The sequence below is a fragment of the Pteronotus mesoamericanus genome, unplaced genomic scaffold (genome assembly GCF_021234165.1).
Source record: "Pteronotus mesoamericanus isolate MK-2021 breed Mesoamerican mustached bat unplaced genomic scaffold, CSHL_Meso_final contig_25, whole genome shotgun sequence".
Classification (NCBI taxonomy): Eukaryota; Metazoa; Chordata; class Mammalia; order Chiroptera; family Mormoopidae; genus Pteronotus; species Pteronotus mesoamericanus.
The window spans coordinates 7345765-7366146 of record NW_026555105.1 but is presented as its reverse complement, the minus strand read 5'-3'; the positions used below and the strand labels follow the sequence as shown (position 1 = coordinate 7366146).

The 20382-nt window shown below is 52.8% G+C and overlaps 1 protein-coding gene across 3 annotated transcripts in view; it reads left to right on the top strand.

Annotated features, from left to right (window-relative positions):
- SLC9A8 (solute carrier family 9 member A8) overlaps positions 1-19283 on the top strand; it is a 59792-nt gene extending 40509 nt beyond the window's left edge. For all 3 annotated transcript variants that reach the window (XM_054573612.1, XM_054573613.1, XM_054573611.1), the window contains exons 10-16: positions 1030-1135; positions 7636-7752; positions 10002-10084; positions 12652-12763; positions 13781-14001; positions 16031-16177; positions 17126-19283. In XM_054573612.1, the coding sequence (XP_054429587.1) occupies positions 1030-1135; positions 7636-7752; positions 10002-10084; positions 12652-12763; positions 13781-14001; positions 16031-16177; positions 17126-17233 (894 nt within the window). In that variant the 3' untranslated portion in view covers positions 17234-19283. The remainder of the gene's footprint in view (positions 1-1029; positions 1136-7635; positions 7753-10001; positions 10085-12651; positions 12764-13780; positions 14002-16030; positions 16178-17125) is intronic.
- Positions 19284-20382: the final 1099 nt, after the last annotated feature.

The following is a 20382-nucleotide window of genomic DNA, read 5'->3' as shown; positions in this document are numbered from 1 at the left end:
TCATGGCCATGACAAGAATAGGCACCCGACATTTCTGGGCCAGCCGAAGTCTGCGTCTCAGAGAGAGGGCCACCTGGCCCTCCCCCATGAGCAGTTTGTCTCCCAGATGGCCGGAAAAGCCTCTTTTGCCTGTGACAGGCATGTTTATCTGCCATCCTGTTGAAGTTTCCCTTCGACTCCTATGTCCAGAAGTCTAAATGCTCCGTGGGCTTGGTTGACAGCTTCTCATATTGTACCAATAAACGGGATAGAAAAGAAAACTTTCTCCAGCTTAGTACTTCCCTCCATATTTATCTTTTTCATACAAGGCGGGGGAGCACCCACTGCCGTGGGGCCAGGTGAATGGGTGCTGCGAGCCCCGGCAAGGGCATGGGCATGGGCTTGGGCATGGGCAAGGGCATGGGCATGGGCATGGGCATGGGCAAGGGCATGGGCATGGGCAAGGGCATGGGCAAGGGCATGGGCATGGGCATGGGCATGGGCATGGTGCTGGAAGACAGAGGAGACTCCTTTTCCGGGAGCACGAGTTTGGATGCCCTCGGGAATAGGAAAGGTGGCCCTCCGGTGGGGCATTGAACCCGAGTTCCAGAAACCCCATTAGTTCATCTTACCTGATGGAGGAGGAGGAGCTGAAAGAGGACGAGGCCCTGGAAGGGCCCTGGCAGTGTGGGCTGTCCTCAGTCCGTCTGCAGCCCCGCCTTGCCCCTCCCCCTGCCCTGGCACATTCCCAGCCTTCCAGGTCAGCGTTTTAAAATGAGCTGACTCAGGTTGATTTTAATTTCCCCCCAGCATTGGTCTCAGGAATTTACATCTCTTAGTTTTGTCAGATTCTCTTTCTTCAAAGTACAGTCTCCCTGCAAAGAAAAATAAATCCAGGATGGCAGGTTTTCATTTGTTACCTCGGAATGTTCCAGAATCTTTTATATCCAGTGTTTCACGTAGGTATTTTTGAAGGCAGCCATTTTGTGACTTCACTAGGTCTCCCATCAACGGTCCCTTGGTTCTTTTTCCTTGACAACTGTCATTTACGTGCTCAAGCACATTGACTTGAGGAAAACGCCTTCCTTGGAGTTCGGCATGATGATCATTTTTGCGTACCTTCCTTATGGGCTCGCGGAAGGAATCTCACTCTCGGGTAAGTGAACGAGAGCATTGAAGTGCTGGGTGGTGGCGTGCTGTCCCGCCTGGCGAGAGAGGTTATGTCAGCCCGGTCACTTGCAACCATAAGAGACAGTCATAACTCAGAAGAGCTTAAGCTACAAAGGGAATCTACTGGTCCCCCAGAGATACACGTGGATTCAGACCTGGCTGGGCCCGGGGCCTCAGGGTTGTCACAGTCGCCTTTCCACTTTACCGACCATCCTGTGGCAGCGATCACAACGTCACTTCGGTGTTGCCTCTTTCCGAGAACAAGGGTTCTGAAGGTCCTTCCTCCCGAAGCCCTGGCGCCCACAGAGCTGCATTCTGTCACTAGTTTTCTTTTTCCAGAATTTCATCTGAGTGAAGTCACGTAGTAATCGGTTATTGGTGTCTTATGTCTTTCAGTTATCATCATGTTTTTGAGCAACAACGTGTTTTTGCATGTATCATATGCATCATTGTCTCTACATCCTGGTGCACATGGAACATAGTTATAATGGCTATTTTAATGTCCTTGCTTGCTAATTCCATCATCTCTGTCTTTTCTAGTCTGTTTCTATTGATTAATTTTTTCCTGTTTATACATCATATATTGCTGCTGTTTGCCTGCCTAATTTTTGACTGGATACCAGTCATTGTGAACTTGATTATGTTGTTGATTATTAGATTTTAGTACATTCTTCATAGAGTTTGGGATTTTCTTCTGCTGTCCATCTAAGTTTCCTGGAATCAGCCCCTTTGAGGTTGACTTTTAAACTTTGTCAGAGAAGGTCCAGGGTAGCATTAGGAACTGACGCGCTGCCCCTGCAAGGACTCTGCCTTACGTCCCGCGTATTACGAGGTTGCTCACTCTGGCCTGTGGGAGCGCGAACTGTCCCCAGCCTTGCACGTGCTTCGGGAAGTGCTCAGCCTGTTCCTCTGCGGCGATTCTCTCCCAGCCTCTCGGAAGCTCACCCGCGCGTGCACAGGTCGGTGTCAGTCCAAGATGCAAGAGGATTCGACCAGCTCTCAGGAGCTCTCTTTCGGTTACCTGCATAGCTTCTCCTCGCCGGCATCCCAGCTGCGTTGTCCCCCTCCCGCCCTTTGTCTCCTCTTCTCAGCCGGACTCAGGTCGCTGGGCTGGGCTTGGGGTTCCCCTCTCTGAGCCTCAGCCGGGAAACTACGCCCAGGCAGTGACCTGGGCCGGGGCCTGGAGCAGGATTGGCCACCTTGTTTGTTTCCCTTCTATCAGGAATCGCAGTCCCACCCTGCCCGGCACCCACTGTCAGAAGACAGTTTTATTTAGTATCTTTTTCCAGATTTTCTAGTTGTCTATGGCAGGACAGCAGTTTGGGTAGCAATTATTTCTTCACAGGCAAAGTGGAAGTCCCCAGCGGTTTTCAGCGTCCCCTTTGAGCCGCATTCTGCCCACAGGTGGCTTTCGGGAACCGCATGTGGGTGCTCTGTGCGCAGCCCTTGCCAAGGGGAAAGCAGAGAGGACTCCGGCCATTGGCACCGGAGAGCTCGTTGTAAACGTCCGGGCTTTTTTGTTGTTGTTTTGTTTTGTTTTTTTAAACCCCAAGCCAGTTTTTTGGGAAGTTTCATCCCAGTACCTGCATCAGGTTTTTTCTCTTATGGTTCCTGAATTTTGGTGCTTACATAAACATTGCCCGTGAGTCATTTGGCTCTAGCCTTGCTATTTTTACCTCTGTTTTTCCAGGTTGCTCCCACCCCTTGAGCTGAGAACATCAAGTACCCAATGGCAAGGCTATATTTTATACATCCATTTGGAATTTGTGATTAAAACAAGGCGGTATTTTTCTTGTATTTTCTTCAGAGAGGCAGTGTTTTCTGTCGGTAGGGGTTTCATTTCCTTGAGGACCTCTGCAGGTCACCCGGGTGGGGCCAAAGATAGCACAGGCCCGCCGGGAACACGTGGCCCACGTCGGGGCCGTTGGGGCCTCTGTCACACCGTTTTCAGAGAAGGGGAGGTGGCCCTGGCATGTTGTGCACGTCCCCTGTAAGAGCATGAACGGGAAAGGGGAGGGTTTTGCTCTCTCCTCCTTCCCTTTTGTGCTCTGCTCTTCCTGACTCTCGCAAAGGACTGATGGGCAGTGGTCCCCATGACCACTGAGCAGGGCATGCTCTCCCTGCCAGTCTCCCACCTAAGTCACGTGTTTAGAGCACAGTGGGCTGACCTGGGTTTGAAGCCCATCTCCACCTCTCAGCAGTAGCCGAGGAACCTCAGACAGGAGACGTAGCCACTCTGAGCATATTCACGTCCTCATGTAATAAAAGGGCCACCCTCAGCCTTGTGGGGAGCACTGAAGGGAGAGACAGAAGTAAGGGTCCTGACAGCGGCATCGACGCGCGACATCACTAGGGCGGTTTCTCCCTTCGTCCCATCACGATAAACTTACAGCTCCCCCTGTCACTCACAAGTGTCCTGGTTTCAACAGCAAATTAAATAGTCTCCCTAATTATTACTTGGAAGCAGTAGCTATTCTCAGGGTCTCTGTTCTAATTCTATCAACGCAACCTATTTCTATTTTTCATTCAAGCCAGTTTTGAGGGCTGCTTTGCCCTCTGGCTCTGAAGGGCCAAAGATGCGCAGCCCCGCCCCTTGCCAGGTGGCCCAGCTCTGGGCTGAGGAGGGGAACTGGGGCAGAGCCACACTCCGTCGAGGTGAGTCACAGAGGGTGGAACTTTCAGGAGATAACACTTTCTATAAAAGTAGGGAACGTGTTGGCCAATGACAGAATGCATCACAGGGCGCTCATGTGCACGGACCCATGTCCAAGGAATTCCTCTGCGGCGCGGCCTGCAGGAGAAAAGCTGTGCGCAGCTCTGTGTTCGGCCGGTTCAGTCAGTCTCGGTCCGTTCTCACTGCGGCGTACCCGGCAGCCGCTTAAAACATGACTTTGTCCTATTTGTACTGCCACTCCAAAATATATTACTAAATTTGAAGAAAGTCACCATTCATTCATCCATTCAGTGAGTATTAAATACCCACTGTGTGCCAAGCTCCGTCCTTGGTATTGGGGCTGCAATAATAAACAAGACAAGGTCAAGCTCCCGCCTGCAGCAGACAGGCAGTGCACGAACGAGCAGACACACACCATCATCTCAGGCAGTGAGAGATGATACGAAGAAGGAGGAACGTGTGGACAGTGGGCGGGGCGGGGGGGCGCGGAAGCATCACGAGACGGGTTGGAAGGGCTCCTTGAGGGGGTGGCTGTGAGCCAAGACCTGGTGGAGGAAAGGAGCCAGCCCTGGGTGGGCCTGGGGAAGGGTGTTTGGCAGCAGGAGCGGTGGGTGCTAAGGGTCCCAGATAGGAGGGAGGGAGCTAGGCAGGCTCCAGAAGAGCAGGAAGGCCACATGGCTGGGACCGAGGGGCAAGGACCTTGGCCCACCGAGGGTTCTACAGGCCTGGGAAGGAGGTGGGAGTCTGCTAATTGCGCAAAGGCACATTTGGGGGCCTTTGAAAAATCGCTGTGCTAGAAATACATGCCATATATCTAATTGGATCCTGTTTATTACTTTTTAAAGGTAGATAAACTTTATAATGGCACAGTGAAAGAACTGGCAATCTATCAAACTGTTAATAGTAGTTAACCTCTGGGCAGGTGAAGTTTCTCTTGCTTTATACCTCTGAGCTTGGGTACTTTATAGCAAAATATATTTAGTACTGGGTAATTAACAAGGAAAACTGACTATGGTTTGACTCAGCCTTCAAGACGTACACTGTATTTGACCTGCAGGAAGATCCAATACCGTGGAACTGCACCATGCTGCCCTTCAGTGTCCGCCTTTGGACTTGAATCCCTTCACTTTATTCCTTATTACATACAAAACAGTGGGTTTAGCTGAGACTGGAAATGGAGTTCCTCCCTTCCTTCCTCCCTTCCAAGAGGCTGACCGTCTTGCTACACTCCTATTTGCCTCCTTAAATGAGTTTTCCTTCTAAAAGAAATGTGTCAGGAAGTCTTCCTTACCGGGCATTTTTAGCTCTAGGAGTGGGCCTGCTTGCGTCATTTCGTCCGACAGTGTTTTTACAGCCTGTGCAGGTGGCAGCTACAGAGGATGGGCGGGGTCTGGGGGACGGAGAAGCCACCTTTGGCTTAGGGAGGACACAGAAGGCAGACACTTGAGCAGCCCCTCAGGCTTTTGCACCCACTGCTGACCATGACTCTTTCCTTCAGCCGCTAGAACTCAGAGATACCCTGACCCCACACTGGCCCGGGGTAAAGGTGGGGGCTTGGCCAGAGGCCCATTTTCATGTGGTCTAATTGCATCCCCCAGATAGAGCTTGTTTATCTACACACAAAACATTTTTAAACATTTGAATTAGTTGCCATCAATAAATTCAGCTCCCAGATGAGTTTATTTATACAGAAAAATTTTAAACATTTGAATTAGTTACATCATTACGTTAGCAGATTTCCTATAAGAAACAGGTATCTGGCCCTGGCTGGTGGGGCTCAGTGGATTGAGCGCCGGTGTGAACGGAAAGGTTTTGCTGGTTTGATTCCCAGTCTAAGGCAGGTACCTGGGTTGCAGGCCAGGTCCCCAGTTGGGGGCATGGGAGAGGCAACCAATTAATGTATCTCGTGTACATTGATGTTTCTCTCCCTCTCTTTTCCTCTCTCTAAAAGTAAATAAATAAAATCTTAAAAACAAACAAAAATAAACCACATCTGGCATCTCTCAGAAAACCAGAAGGAAGGCCAGTCAGCCCGAGGCCCCATGCACAGGGCCGCCCTTTGTAGATGGGCTTGTTTGTGCCTTCTTCGCCCACGGGCCGCTCACCCATTCTTTGTTTTTACTTTTATTGTCTGGCCCCTGTTTTCTGGAGTGCTTGTTTAATGTCAGGATTCCCATGGGCTGTGACACGGTGTCTCTATGGGCAAGGACAGCAGTATGGGTAGAAGGCCATTCGTGTCACAACTTAAACGGGACACAAGCTCTTCTTGGGTGACTTTTACTTCAAGGTAAGAACCCCGAAGTCTCAGCTTTGCCCGTGAATGGCTAACCCTTCTCAAACCAGGCTGGCGAAACAAAGTCCCTGAAAGCCCAGGCACCAGCACCTGTCCGCATTGGCCTGCGGTGCACAAGGCCAAGTGCATAAGAACAGAAGTCTGTCCTGCCCTGTTCTCCTCCTCCAGCGTCCACTGAGCTCCAGACCTGGGTCCTCTCTCCTCTGCCAGCTCCCTCTGCTTTACCTCCTGATGGTTTGTTGCAGGGTCAGGAAGGGTCAGCTCTCGGGGTGGTCGCCTGCCGGAACATAGGAGAGAGCCACCAAAGGCTTGTTGTCGTGTGTGTGTGTGTTTCTTCTCGCGGCACAGTGGTTCCGGGTGGCTCTTGAGCTAGAGTCTTCTCGGTGCTCTGCAGCAGCAAGTGCAGAGGCCTCTTGCCTGCTGCTTCCCCTTCCCCTGCCTCGGCAGTGTGGCTCGTGGGCAGCATTGCGGGGATGTCCCTGCCCAGCCTCCACCGCATGGGAAAATGACAGAGCAAAGAATGTGCTGTTTGCTGAGATAAAACGTTCCAGCCTCTGCCATCACTCGGGCCAGCAAATGCCTTTTGGGCGAAAGAGTAGGGTCTTCCTACATCTTAATATTGTTTATACAGCAAGCTTAGCCGCTGAAATATCTCCGATACAGTTCTGTGAATTTTCATCCTTTTATAAATGGAAAGTTCACAAGTAATGTTTCTACAAAGCAACAGAAGGGGTTAACATTTTGCTTACAAAGTCTAACTTGCAGTTCATATATTTTTGCTTATTTAGCAATGTTATAAAAAGTGCCACAGCTTCCTTGCATGAAATAGAGACTGTAGACAGGGAGGCGCTGAGAGGACACCTGCGTAAAGTACTTCAGCAGCGATGGGGGCAGCGGCCCAGCATGGAGACGGAAACCTCAGCAAACGGCAAAAGTTGTGGACTCTCGGGGAGAGCTTTACGGAAAAGGCCCTGCATGTTCTTACACCCCTCTCTATATTATGAGTATTTCATGGTGATTGCAGGGAAACTCAAAACTAAGGGAAGTATTAAAAAGTAAATTAAAATCTACCCACATTCTTACACTTTCTGTCCCGGCGGGGCCCATCTGCCCTCCTTCTGTCTTTGGATGATAGTGACATCCCACACCTGTCCTGTGATGAGCACTCTGCTTGGCTAGTCTTCACAACCCTTCTAACAGCTCAGGAGTAGGTGTTGTCGCCCTGCTGTCCCGACGAGAAAGCTGACGCTTGGGGGAGTGCGAGGCAGGGGACTTGGCCCAAGTCTGCCCTCCAGTGACGCAGCTCCCAGACAGGGGGCCTTTAGCATTTCTCTATAGCCTCTGGGGGACCTCAGGTAATATTTTCTTTCTATCTTTTTTTCCCCCCTGATATTATAACCTAATATTATAGGCTCCAGGGACTTGTAGGAAGTGTGTGGCATGTTATTTGTGAGTCATGTGGTAGGTGCTCTTCCGCTCTCCTCATGTCGGGGCGCTTTGCCCCCTTGTCCCTCTGCAGGCATCATGGCCATCCTGTTCTCAGGCATCGTGATGTCCCACTACACGCACCATAACCTGTCCCCGGTCACCCAGATCCTCATGCAGCAAACCCTCCGGACCGTGGCCTTCTTGTGCGGTGAGTTCTGCTGCTCAGGGGTCTGGTGCGGGCCTGCCCACAGCTGATTGTTCCTCTTAGCACTGTTTTAGGAGGTGAGATTCGTCCTGGCAGAAGAGGCAGTAGGACCCCTCAGAGCCAGAAAATACACTCCCTCATCTTCTGTTTGTTAACTCTGGCTTTCAGGAGTCCATAAAGTAAACCTAATGTCTAATAAATGGAATATTTCATGCCTACAATTTTAAAACCAAAAATAATGAGAACTATTAATTATGAACATTTGAGGCTCATGCATTTTAATGTATTAAAGTGACATTTCCAAAAATGTTCTCTTTGGAACTGATATTGATGAGAGTTAGGTGAATAAAGACTCCATGGTCAAAAACAAGAGTTTGGGGTAAGGAAAGTTTAACATGTTCCTGAACTGCAAGACCTTTCAGCTAGCGTGCATTGTGAATTTCCGAGAGAAATACAGTTGCAGCATTCCCAAACTGGTCCACGGGACCCCTGAAAGACATAACTTGGGGAGGTACTGATGTTATGCCTCCCCAAGCTGGGAGCTGGGGCACACCAGGGTGGCTGCCCCCCCCACACGTACCTCCTCCCTAGTTTACACTCGAGAGTGAAGGAGCCGCTCTCGCACTGTCCCTTCGCACTGGTGCCCGAGCTGCCACCATCGGCGTCTCCCCAGTATTTCAGCGGGGCTGGTCTCAGTTTGAAGCATGAGTCCCACACTGTCCCATGCTAGAGGGCAGGGGCAGGCTGTGCAGGGACGTCATTCCATGGGTGAGGAGGCTTATGTGTCAACACGTCAAATGACTTGTCCACAGGCGAATGGCTCAGAAGTGACTGAAGCCGGGTCTGTCTCTTGTGTTCCCGTGGGTAATTTTTCCACAGTGCCCCTCTTGGGAAGTCATGGCTAAAGACCCTGACCTTGGCTCTCAGTTAAAGGATATAAGGCAAAACTCCATCAAATTCTGCTTGGTACCCGTCAGATCAGTGCATTTTAAGTTTGATAACATCCACTTCCAACACAGGTGTATAGAAAACAGGCCCTGTTGATGGGCGTGTCTGTTGATGCCATTTCTTGGAGAGTCTTGCGCAGCATTTCTGAATTTAAAAGGCACATGCTCTTTGACCCACAATTCTACCACCAGCGATTTTGCCTGTGCAAAATTATGATGCTTGTTGTAGTTTGTGGTATTAGAAATAGAAACAGTCAAAATAAGCATCAACCAAGGATTCATTAATCATGACATACTCATACAAGGTTGGACAAAAATAGGTTTACAATTGTTCATATGGAAAAATAATACAATAATAAATAATAATACAAGAAAAAACTGTTTCATGTAAACCTACTTTTGCCTCACCCTGTATAGGATTTATGCTGGCAAAGAAAAGCATAACATAGATTGCAGTGTGTTCTAAATGTACTGGTTTGAAAAGATCACAAATACTATTTAATGGATCTGAAAAAAGTTCAAGGGGGAGAGGAGTGGATCTACTGTCCAGCTTGTGACTTGTTTTAAAAGGATACACATTTGAAGGAAAAAACAGGACCAGACTGTTTTTAAAACAGCCTCCCTGTATTATGATGTTCAACTATTTTAAAATAGTCTTTTCTCCCTGGTGATGAAGCTGTTCGGGGGGATGTCACAGTTTAAGCAGGGATCTAGTGCCGGAAACGTATAAGGTGCTTTTCCTTATGATAACACCTCAACTGCTTGTACAAGCATCAGTGTTCAGCTCTGACTTGTGGAGTAAAGCCAAGGGCCAGAAATGTATCTCTTCCTGCAAACCCTGCAGGGAGTGAGCCATCTTCTAAACCTGCGGTGGCATTAAGTACAGGAGGTCAGTCACTTGGCTTGGTCTGCTCTGGCAAGGAAGACAACAGAGGGCCCTTTCATGCTAACCATGTGGCACCTGCAGCCACTGGCTTGGAATTTTTGCCACTTTGCCGGCAGTTGGGATCCTTGCTAATCAGTGCTCAGCAAATGGACTGAGTGCTAATTTGCATGAGTATTTGACAGTTGCCTCATTAAATTAGGAGATTGTGAGCATCAAGCACATGCTGCTTGTGTGATAGAAAAGAATGAGAGAATCGTAGGACAAGTTTCACCAGGTATTGGTTGCAGGATGTTCCAGAAAATAAGCAAAATTTTATATTGGATTCTGACTGACTTGTGAACATTTGTTTGTTTAACAGCTTAGTACTGTATTGGAAGAAGTAGTTGGGGCTGAATAATCCATTCTTTGGTTTGTTTCAGAAACATGTGTGTTTGCATTTCTTGGCCTGTCCATTTTTAGTTTCCCTCACAAGTTTGAAATTTCCTTTGTCGTCTGGTGCATAGTAAGTATTTTCCTTATTTTTTTATTTAATTACGTACTCATAGCTTAATAACCCCATGTTCTGGATTCATTTATGTAACTGTTAACTGTTCAAAGTCAACAGCTACATAGACTCTTTTGTTTAAAGTTTCTTTTGTTAAAAAATCACAAACATACAGTAAAGGGATGAAATTAAATGAATGAATATCCCCAGAAAAGGGTTTTGGCTTCTTTTAAAATTTAAAATGACCATGAATGTTATGGTCCTCTTTTAAAAATACAAGCTTATGTATTTTCATGTTAGGTGGTAAAAGCAGATTGCAGAACTGAATATGTAATTGAGCATAACCACGTAAAAACATTATGCAGAGAAAAAAGAATATATGTAAAGGAAATTTAGCAACTGTTCCCAGTGCTTGTAGAACTGGGGATGATTCTTTTCCTTCTCTGGGTTTTCTGAGTAGTTTATAATGCGTGTATTGCTTACTGCGGTTCTGCTCGGGTGTGTCCATTCATAAGCATGACCTTGGACACTTGTGTCAAGGAAAGATGACCGGGCCCTTAGCTCCCCTGAGCTCTATCCAGGGCGCTCACCCCAGGTGTTTTTTACCACCAGGAAGGTTCGGGAAACTGTTGTCATTGCACTGGGGGCGGCAGGAGGAGACAAGTTAAAATGCACCTCTTAAAAAGGAAAGGAGAAGCTTAATCGTTTGCAGTAGAATCAGATGCTTGTAAGGAAAATGAAAGTTTCACACCTAAGAGAAAGGCCCAGCTCCCTCAGGCATCTGGTCAGAGTGACATGAATGGCCGCTAACTGTTTGGGTATTGAGCCTGGTGGGCCTGGTCGCCTGTCTGTGCTCTGCATCTCCCGTGGGCCCTGCTGCGGACCCATACTCCATCCCCAACTGGATCTTTTTGTTGTCTTTTTAGATTCTATGTTACTTTACGGCACTTAAGAAGTACACTTTTTTATTGTTGAATTATCGTCATTCATCTCCAGTTAACTGTTAATACAAACTCCATGTAATAAAACACAGCTACTGAGAGGTGCACTTTTTATTTTGCACAGTCGCCCACCTGGTGCAAACCGGGGGGGCCTTCCTCTTTGGCCTGCGGGGCACCTGAGACACAGAGAAGATAAGGGACCCTAGGGAGAAAGATGGCTCTGCCTGCCACCTGGAGGCTTCCACCTCTGTCAGCAAGAGCACGTGGCTTTGTCACTGCTGTCCTCCGAATTCAGGCTTCAGGACAAGAGGACAGCAGCAAGTCCTTTCAGAAAGTATAATAGTCTTTAGTGTGGGAACTGGGTAAAAGGGGCGACTTTTGGTCAGACCCGAAACGCAAGCGTAGGAATGGAAGACTGGATGCCGGCGGGTGAAAACGAGACCGTGTTGACCGTGGGTGGGAGGGAAGGAGGGAGAGAAGAGGGCCTAGAGTGGCGACTCGGTTTGCCCCGAGCACACAGGCTGGCCCCGCCACTCCTGGGGCGGCCCATGCTCTGTAGGCGGATTGATTACCCTACACGGGCCCAAGTGGTCAAGGGCACAGGCTTCAGGGGCTGAACCAGGTTTGAGACTTGGCTCCTCCACGACCTGCCTGGGTTCACGTGGGCCAGCTACTTAACCCCTCTGTGTCTCCAGTTCCTTGTCTCTAAAGTGGAGACAGGGCCACCCACCTCAAAGACCATTGCAGGGGTCTAAATTTAACCAGATAATGCATAGAAAATGCTTAGCCCATTGTCTGGCACATAAATGTTAGATGACTGGGAGCCATCATTAACTTGACCATCCAAGGCACGTGCTCCAAAGCACACTCAACTCGTGCTGGTTAAAAGGATAAACTTAGAGCTTATGGAGTGTACTTGTGTATTTATCTTTTTTGAATTAAAAAATAGAAGTAAATTAATAAGTAGGTCTAAGGACTAAGTACCCACTTAGAAAAGATTTAAACTTTACATAAAGCTGTATTTCGTTAAGACGAACATGCTTTTGGAGATGGTCAGGAACCAAAAACCATGGCAAGCCGCTGGCCGGGTTGTGTGACCTCCTTTTAGAACCTGCCACGTGTTCCTCTTGCTCAGGGAGCTGCGTTTGTGTGTACAGGTGCCCTCCTCAGTCTTTCTTCCCTCCCCTGAGGAGTAGGCCCCCACAGGAGGGGCAGGAATGCCTTGTCTGGCCCTCCAGGGCTAGCCCTTTGGGAATGATTAGCACAGCCCTGTCCCATGGCAGAGCACCTTTGGAGTCAGACTGCCCTTAAATTAATCTCTGGGTACTTCTGCGTGGCCTCCTGGCATTCTGTTCTGTTCTTCTGTCCTTAGTAAAGCCAGTGCTGAGACCTTGCTAGTCCTGTCCTTCTGACTGCTGAGAGGTAACGAACAAGGCTTTATCTGTTCCCAGACAGGCGGGAACCAGGCAGGAAGGACAGCACACCCACCTGGGTTCTGGGTGGCGTTGTGTCACTCACGCCTTTTATAACCGAGGGGAATGCTGTGCTTGTCGTGGGTGCGCTCCAAGGCCTGTGTGAGCTTCAGCAAGCCTCACCTCTAAGGAGCAGAGGTTTCTGTCTTAAGACTGTGTGTTGCTTTAACAGGTGCTTGTACTGTTCGGCAGAGCGGTGAACATTTTCCCTCTTTCCTACCTTCTGAATTTCTTCCGTGATCATAAAATCACACCGAAGATGATGTTCATCATGTGGTTTAGTGGTGAGTCCAGTCTTGAATGAACAGTGAGGGGCAGATGCTGCTTACGAAGGCACACACCATGTAGAGGGCACACGTGGCCAGAGCCCTTTCAAAACAAGTGTTGTCTTGTGAGCCAGAAACCATTCGGGTCCCCAAGCCTGTCGGCACTGTCAGGAGCTTTGCAGGGGGCGCTGGGCAAACTGCTTTCTGTGCTCTTGCCTGTGAAGCCGTGCGGCCCTGGCAGGGCACTAGTCTCTCGGTCTCGGTTCCTCCTGTGTAGATGGTGGGGGTAGTGAGACCTGCTTTATGGTTTCCTGGGAAGAGCAAGTGAGATCACGTGCTCAGAGCACTTAGCGCAGGACCTGGCTCACACCCAGGGAGGCCTCGCACCCAGGGAGGGTTCATACCTAAGGAGGGCTCGCACCCAGGGAGGCCTCGCACCCAGGGAGGGTTCACACCCAGGGAGGGCTCGCACCTAAGGAGGGTTTGCACCCAGGGAGGGCTCGCACCCAGGGAGGGCTCGCACCCACGGAGGGTTCGTACCAAGGGAGGGCTTGCACCCAAGAAGCATTCGTACCCAGGGAGGGCTCGCACCCAGGGAGGGCTCGCACCCAGGGAGGGCTCGCACCGAGGGAGGGCTCGCGCCCAGGTAGGGTTTGCGCCCAGGGAGGGCTCGCACCCAGGGAGGGCTCGCACCCAGGGAGGGCCACTCGGCCTGCACCAGTCGTCGTATTTCTAAAATCCAAGAGTTGGGCTTGATAAACACACATGCACACACTGTGCTTCACAGCCTGGACAGGGCAGCTCCTTTGATCTTCTCAACCAGCCTGTGACGTGAGGTCGGAGGTGAGCTCCTGTCGGGCCCCACTTCTCTCTGGCCTGCTCTTCTCCCACCTCGGAGCCTCCCGGGACCTTCGTCCTGTCCAGCGCAGTGGGGTGCGGTGTTCAGCTGGCCATGCTGCTGGGCTGTCCCCAGGTCCCCAGAGAACCGGGTCGGGGTGGTGCGGCCCTCCCCCTCACGCCCTTCGCTGCCCCCAGGCCTGCGGGGCGCCATCCCCTACGCCCTGAGTCTGCACCTGGACCTGGAGCCCATGGAGAAGCGGCAGCTCATCGGCACCACCACGATCATCATCGTGCTCTTCACCATCCTGCTGCTGGGCGGCAGTACCATGCCCCTCATCCGCCTCATGGACATCGAGGACGCCAAGGCGCGTCGCCGCAACAGGAAGGATGTCAACCTCAGCAAGACAGAGAAGATGGTCAGTGTTGGGTGGGGGGCGGGAGGGTGCATGGCAAAGGGTTGGTCCCCACTGACTGCCAGGAAATGGGGAAATGAGACTCAATTTGAGGATGCTCAGCACGCACACACGCACACGTGCTGTTGCCCAAGCTGACGCGGAGGCTGGACTAAGGTTCTGAAGCGTAGCTCTTGGGCGGCTTGTCTGTCAGCCTTGTGGCCTGATGAAGCCTCGGAGGCAGTGAACAGAGAGTGTGGGCCTGTGTCCGGCTCTCCTAGCAACACTCCTCCCCTGCCAGTGACTGTACCACCCCATCAGAGCCCAGGACTGGAAGGTATCAAAACCACGCCCTTTCCAATGCTTACCGAAAGCCGCCTGCTGGGGCCTGAGGCGGGGAGGTGGCTCCGAGGACCCTGAGAGAGGGCCCTGCACCGCGGCCAGACAAGGGCCCGACTGGGGACCGAGGTGCCAGGGCCAGGCTGCAGTGGGCCCGAGGCCCCTCTCCCCTGCCCACCTCTGCCTCCGGGCCACGCTCCTGCGTGCAGCTGCTCCTGCCAGGGGCCGCCCTCCCGCGTCTGCTGTGGGCTTGCCTTCCCTGTCCCGTGTGCCGAGCCAGGCTCTCAACAGGGGCAGAGGCCGCCCTGGCCTCTCCTCCCGCCTTTCTGTGCCACTTCCCTTGCCTCCTCTCCACACACACACACCCGAATTTCCGTAAATGCATCTTTTTGTAGTTGCCTCATTCGAGGCCATCAGCATCTTTGGTCACAGATGGCACAGAAATCCTCAGCCAGGAGAGAGCGCAAGTGGATGTGCCCACTTCTCACATGGAAAGCCCTGGTCTGGGCTGCGCTGCTGGGAAGAAACCTTCAGAGGGCCTCGATCTGGGCAGCCTCAGCCTTCCTCCCTCTCAGCGGCCCTGCCCCTCACCCTCACCCCTATCCCCACCCCCCAGCTTTGATTTCCCCAAAAGTTCTAGTGCAGGTCCAGAACTGCTTGGCGGGCGTCAGATTCAGTGCGGGACTCCGGGGTCCCACGGGTCAGGGGAGGGGCTAGAGAGCATGTGCAGGTCTAACCGGTTGCCAGGTGCTGACCCTGTGGCCACACTTGGTGAACCGTCCCCCTAGGCCCCAGTGGAAGCAGGGTGTTTGCTCCGAGGGAGCACGTGCTGCTCAGGGAATGTCCCGTGGCACAGGCACAGCGCTCGAGTCTCCTCGGACTGTCAGGTCTCCCGATGACCTGCAGGAAGCAGAGACTCTTGTCATGCTCCTTTTGCAAATGAGGTCGCCGAGGCACAGACAGGCCCAGTCACACAGAGTCCAGAGCCTTCACTCGTAACTGCCACGGTCTCCACCGGTGGTCCCTGACCAGCAGTGTCCCTAGGAAATTGTTAGGAATTCAAATTCTTGGGTCCCATCCCAGAGCTCCTGAATCAGGGACTCTGCAAGTGGGCCCCGCTCTCCGTGGATTCACTAGCCCTTCGGACCGGCGGGGGCCCAGTGAGCCAGCCGTGGGGCCGGGCAGCCCCTGCGGCGGAGCGGCAGGCCCCGTGCTCAGGTCCTGCGCGGCCGCCCTGCAGAGGCCTGGCGGGGGCTCAGCAGCTCCGGGGAGCCTGGGGCCCGCTTGCCCTCCAGGCCTGCCACGCCACCTGCGGTCGTCCTCTTCCTGCCTGCCTGTCTCCCGCTGGGATTATGTCCGTGTGTCTCCTTCCCCCCACTGCCCTTTCCCTCCCACTCCCCAGTGCTGACCTACACGTGAAAACCTCCTGGAAGCTTGCAAACCAAGCCCAGCCTGGGCCTAGAACTTCTAAGTTACTCACAATTCTGATTTATCCCTGGGTATCTGTGTGTTTTCACAAACCTCCAGCCTCCTCACATGCTCCCAGGAAGCCCCTTGCTGCCCATAGACACACTGCATGGATTCGAAAGTGCAGTTGGGGTTGGGGACACTAGTGACCAGTGGTGAAGGGCTGCTGGGTAGGCTGGGTGGCACGGGGGTTTCCAGGAAGATGGCAGCCCATCTGCCGGCCCTCACCTGCCTCCCTTCCCCGCAGGGCAACACCGTGGAGTCGGAGCACTTGTCGGAGCTCACCGAGGAGGAGTACGAAGCCCACTACATCAGACGGCAGGACCTCAAAGGCTTCCTGTGGCTGGACGCCAAGTACCTGAACCCCTTCTTCACGCGTCGGCTGACCCAGGAGGTGGGACACAGGCCAGCGCCCCGCGACCGGGGGTCCCTTGCCTTCCTCCCTCAGAACCAGCACTGGCCACGGGGAGCGGGAGGGAAGGCCCACGTGCTGTGTTGGGGCGGGGAGGCCGGCGCCACCTCCTGCTTGGCTCTCCTTCCCAGGGTGCATCTGCTGTTTTTCCTTCGCTGCCGGATTTAGTGCTAGTTTAATAATAGACTCGTTAACACAGTTTGCTTTTCCTGGATGATAGACTGGGGACATTGATCAGCTACTGAATCTGAGCTGAGGAATTTCAGACATGCTGGGGCTGCAGGCAATGGCCCAAGGCTCCAGGCTCTTGTTCCATCCTTCCGGGCACTGCTGGCCTCTGGGTGACAGACCCGGAGGCAGCCTCATAGGGCCAGCTTGGGCCTGCTTTGCTGAACCAGTCACCCTGCCCTTGCAGGCCCTTGCAGGCCCTCAGGGTGGGGTGGGGTTCTTCTAGCTGCCGCCTCTTTGTCGCCGAGCCCTGTTCCCCGCGCCAGCAACCCCGATGTGGTGTGTGAGTTCTTACCACAAGCCGCACCAAACCATGTTCACAGTAGCTTCGGTCCATCCTCCCAACAATCCACGCAGCAGATGCAGCTGTTCTCACTCTCTGACAGCTGGGGGGGCTGAGGCCCAGAGAGGTAAGGTAGCCCCCTGAGGTCACCCAGCCAGTGTGAGGCAAAGCAGAGAGGAGAGCCCAAGAGCATCTGATTCTGGAGCCATGGTTTCTAACATCCTGCCACCTCCTCCTCTCCTTTCTGAGTGACACCTCCTGTTATCTCTGCCCCCACAAAGAACACTCCCCGCTGACTTAACACTTTGAAACTGCCATGGCCCTGGGCCTTGCCTCCCATCCCCTGCACAAGGTACAAAGCAGCTCCTTTCCCTTCCTCGACCCTGACCCGCCCGACTTGGTTGTGTCTCCTGCCTCAGGACCTGCACCATGGGCGCATACAGATGAAAACCCTCACCAACAAGTGGTACGAAGAGGTGCGCCAGGGCCCCTCTGGCTCCGAGGACGATGAGCAGGAGCTGCTGTGACTGAGCAGGGCCCCCGGCCCCCAGGATGGACACCGAGCAAGGGCCTCAGGGTGCCTGCACTTGGCGGCCTCCTCAGGGAAGGCGAGGCAGGGTGAAGCCAAGGCGCTCTTAGCCCGGACCCCAGGCCCGCGGAGCCAGCCGGCTTCTCCTGAACACGTCCTCGCTCCCCGCCTCACTGAGCCGGACTGCTGCCCGCAGCGTCGCTCCCGGCTCACAGATTAGAGGGAACACCTGTCTAGGTAAATGTTTCCTTTTGCTTCTGTAGCCAAGGCAAAGAGCCGTCTGTCCAGCCGAGGTTCCCGGGAGGAGACGCCCTGCTGTGGCAGCTGCCGTGACTGGGAGTCCTCGGGGAGCGCTGGTTCCCAGCTCCCGCCCTCAGCACGACCCGGAGGAGCAGGGCGAGGAGCCCGCTGCCAGTTTCCTCCTGGTCATCAAGGTGCCTCGGGCCTCAGCAGCAGCAATTCTGACCTAAGTGACAGGCCCAGAAACCTTGAAAACCTCACACTCCCCTTTGCGATGTTCCTCGTACACGCTGAGAAGAAAGACTGGGTGACCCTTTTCTTCCGTACCTCAGACCGGCGCCTCACGGGCTGCCCGCTGGCGGCAGGCCGCCGCTGCCTTCTCTGGGAATGCTGTGAATGTTTACACCGGTAGCCAGCACGCGGCTACCTGCCCCTGCCGAAGCTGCGCCCCGGGCTGGGGGAGCCTCCCTGTTCCGCGGGGCCAGAGTGCCCCCTAGAGGGAGGAGCCGGAGGTCAGTGCTGACGTGGGCTGCTGGCTGGATTTCCTTTAAATTCACGCACTTGGACAAAATGGTGTGAGCCTAGCAGTCGCCTCCCTCGCCTTGATTCTCTGCGAGGTGTTCCTGTTTGTCCAGAGGCCCCTTTTCCCGGGCTGCACGGGGCCTGCCCTCTGCTTACCTGCCGCCACCTTCGCTGCGAATGAGCGTTTTCCCTTTTCCCAATCCTCTACTGTTCCGGGTGCTGCGTGCTGCCCATGCCAGGGTCCCAGCTCGCCCAAGCACGGAGCTGGTCCCCAGGCAGCCACTGCGACCCCAGGGTCCGTTCCCCTCGCAGAACTTGCACTCCGCCCTCCCAACACACCGGGGTCAGGAGCTGCCACTCACATCCAGGTGAAATGAAGGTACTGACTTACGTCCGCCCCTTGCCTCGTGCCTGCTTTGGCCCACCTACAGGCTGTTGGCAATCCCACGTGTGGCTGGGGTCCAAACCGGAGCTGGGACTTGTTACCCTCTGGGTGGTTTAATTCTTCACGCGCATATCATTGGTTCTTGTGGGGACCCAGAGGGCCAGCACAGACCCTGGGCTGGCAGCAGATATGCCTCCATCTCCTTTGCCTCAGGCAGCGTGGCTCTGGATGTCAGGAAAGACTGGTCTCCGGGCCCTTCGGGGACTCCCATGAGGCCAGGCCCCTCCCCCAACCCATCCCTTTCCCCAGTAGTATAAGGTGAGTCAGGCAGGAAGCATGTGGTTTCCTTTTCATGCATGAAAAGTAAATTTGTACTTTATAGAGCTAAAATAGTGATCATTTTTGTTTTTGTAATCTCTACCTTAACCCCATAATTTGAGCCAAACAGGATCCTTTTTCTCCACCTGATTGCCCCACTGGAGGACTCATGTGTGCGTAATTTGGGTCTCATCATTTCCTATTTGCTTTTAGTGGAAAGTAAGAGTAGGGGACCTTTGTCCACATGAGGTGGGGGGTGGGCAGGGATCTGAGACCAGACTGTTTCTCTCATCCCCCAACTCACAAGTAGTTTACTTCATCCCCCAAAACTCAGGATCTGATCTCAGAGGTGGAAATTGCATTGCAAACTCAGTAGCTTGCCAGAAAAAAACATTTTGAGTTCATAAAACAAGCAGTGAAAACAGGTTCTTTTCAGTTCAAGCTGCCCCTTGTTGCCGGTCCCAACTGGTCTGCCACTTTTAGCTGAGACCTGAAAATGACACTGTGGTAGAAAAGCCTGTGGGGGCGGGTACTGCACCAGCCTGGGTCTCCCGTGGGCCTCTTCTGCCCCCTGCTGACTGAGCGAGGGCTCAGCCTGGGAGCGCATTTCCACGGAAATGGGAGTCACCGTGTTCCTCAGCAGCCTGTCCAGCCAGTCGCCTTTGGAACAGGCAAAAGTCCACAGAGATATATTTTTCTGGTGAGTTTTTTTCAAATGTCTTTTGCCTGAGAATCAAAAATTGATGCTGCCTACCTTTAGCATACCTAATAATTATATTATTTGGGGTAATAAATGCTTGTAAGATTTAAAAATCCAGCATAACTGTAACCTCTCACGTATTTATTTTCTTTGAGGTCTAGGCCATGGGACTGCAGAGCTATGCACAGCGTGTAGAGAAGGGAACACCCGGAGTACAAGCCCAGTGAGCGCCTCCCGGGAGGCTGCCGGGCAGCCAGGGCGCTCAGAGGCTGCACCCGACCGGGGGAGCCGTGCCCCGCACTCCCTCTGCGGCGCTGCCGTCGTGGGGCCCCTGGGAACGACCATGCCTTGAGGCTCAGGGTGTGAGGCCTGACAGGGAAGGGAGCTGGCTCTTCTCAGGTCTCCGGGGATCAAGTGTGGGCTGGCAGGGCCGGCGGCGCCGGCGGAGGGTGGCTCAGTTCCACCGCCTGGTGCTCATTCAGCCCCTAGTCCTGGCCGTGGAGCTACAGGCAGGAGGAGCCTTGGGCTTAGAGCTCATCCCTGATTCAAGCGGGACGCGGAGTCTCTGAGCAGCAGTGCTCTGCCACCGAAGAGAACTTTAAATGTAAAGAGGGCTGCGGTCCTCTTGGCCTCTTCCCCATTCCCTCCATAATGCAGGCTTGTGTTTCTCCTGCTGGCTGGGAAGTAGGAAATCAAATCTGAAACATTCCTGATACAGCAGCCAAAATCATTAAGTTATTCTTCCAGAAACCCAGTCTTCAAGGCTCTAGGTCATATGTTTTGTTTTATTTTATTTTATATTTTATGCCTTTTTAGAGCGGAGGGAAAGGAAGGAAAAAGAGGGAAACATTGATTGGTTTGCCTCTCATATGCACCCTGACCAAGAATCAAACCAGCGACCTTTCACTTTGCAGGATGATGCCCAATTGAGCCACACCAGCCAGGGCCCCACGCTGTGTTTTATAAACACACACTCTCCGGT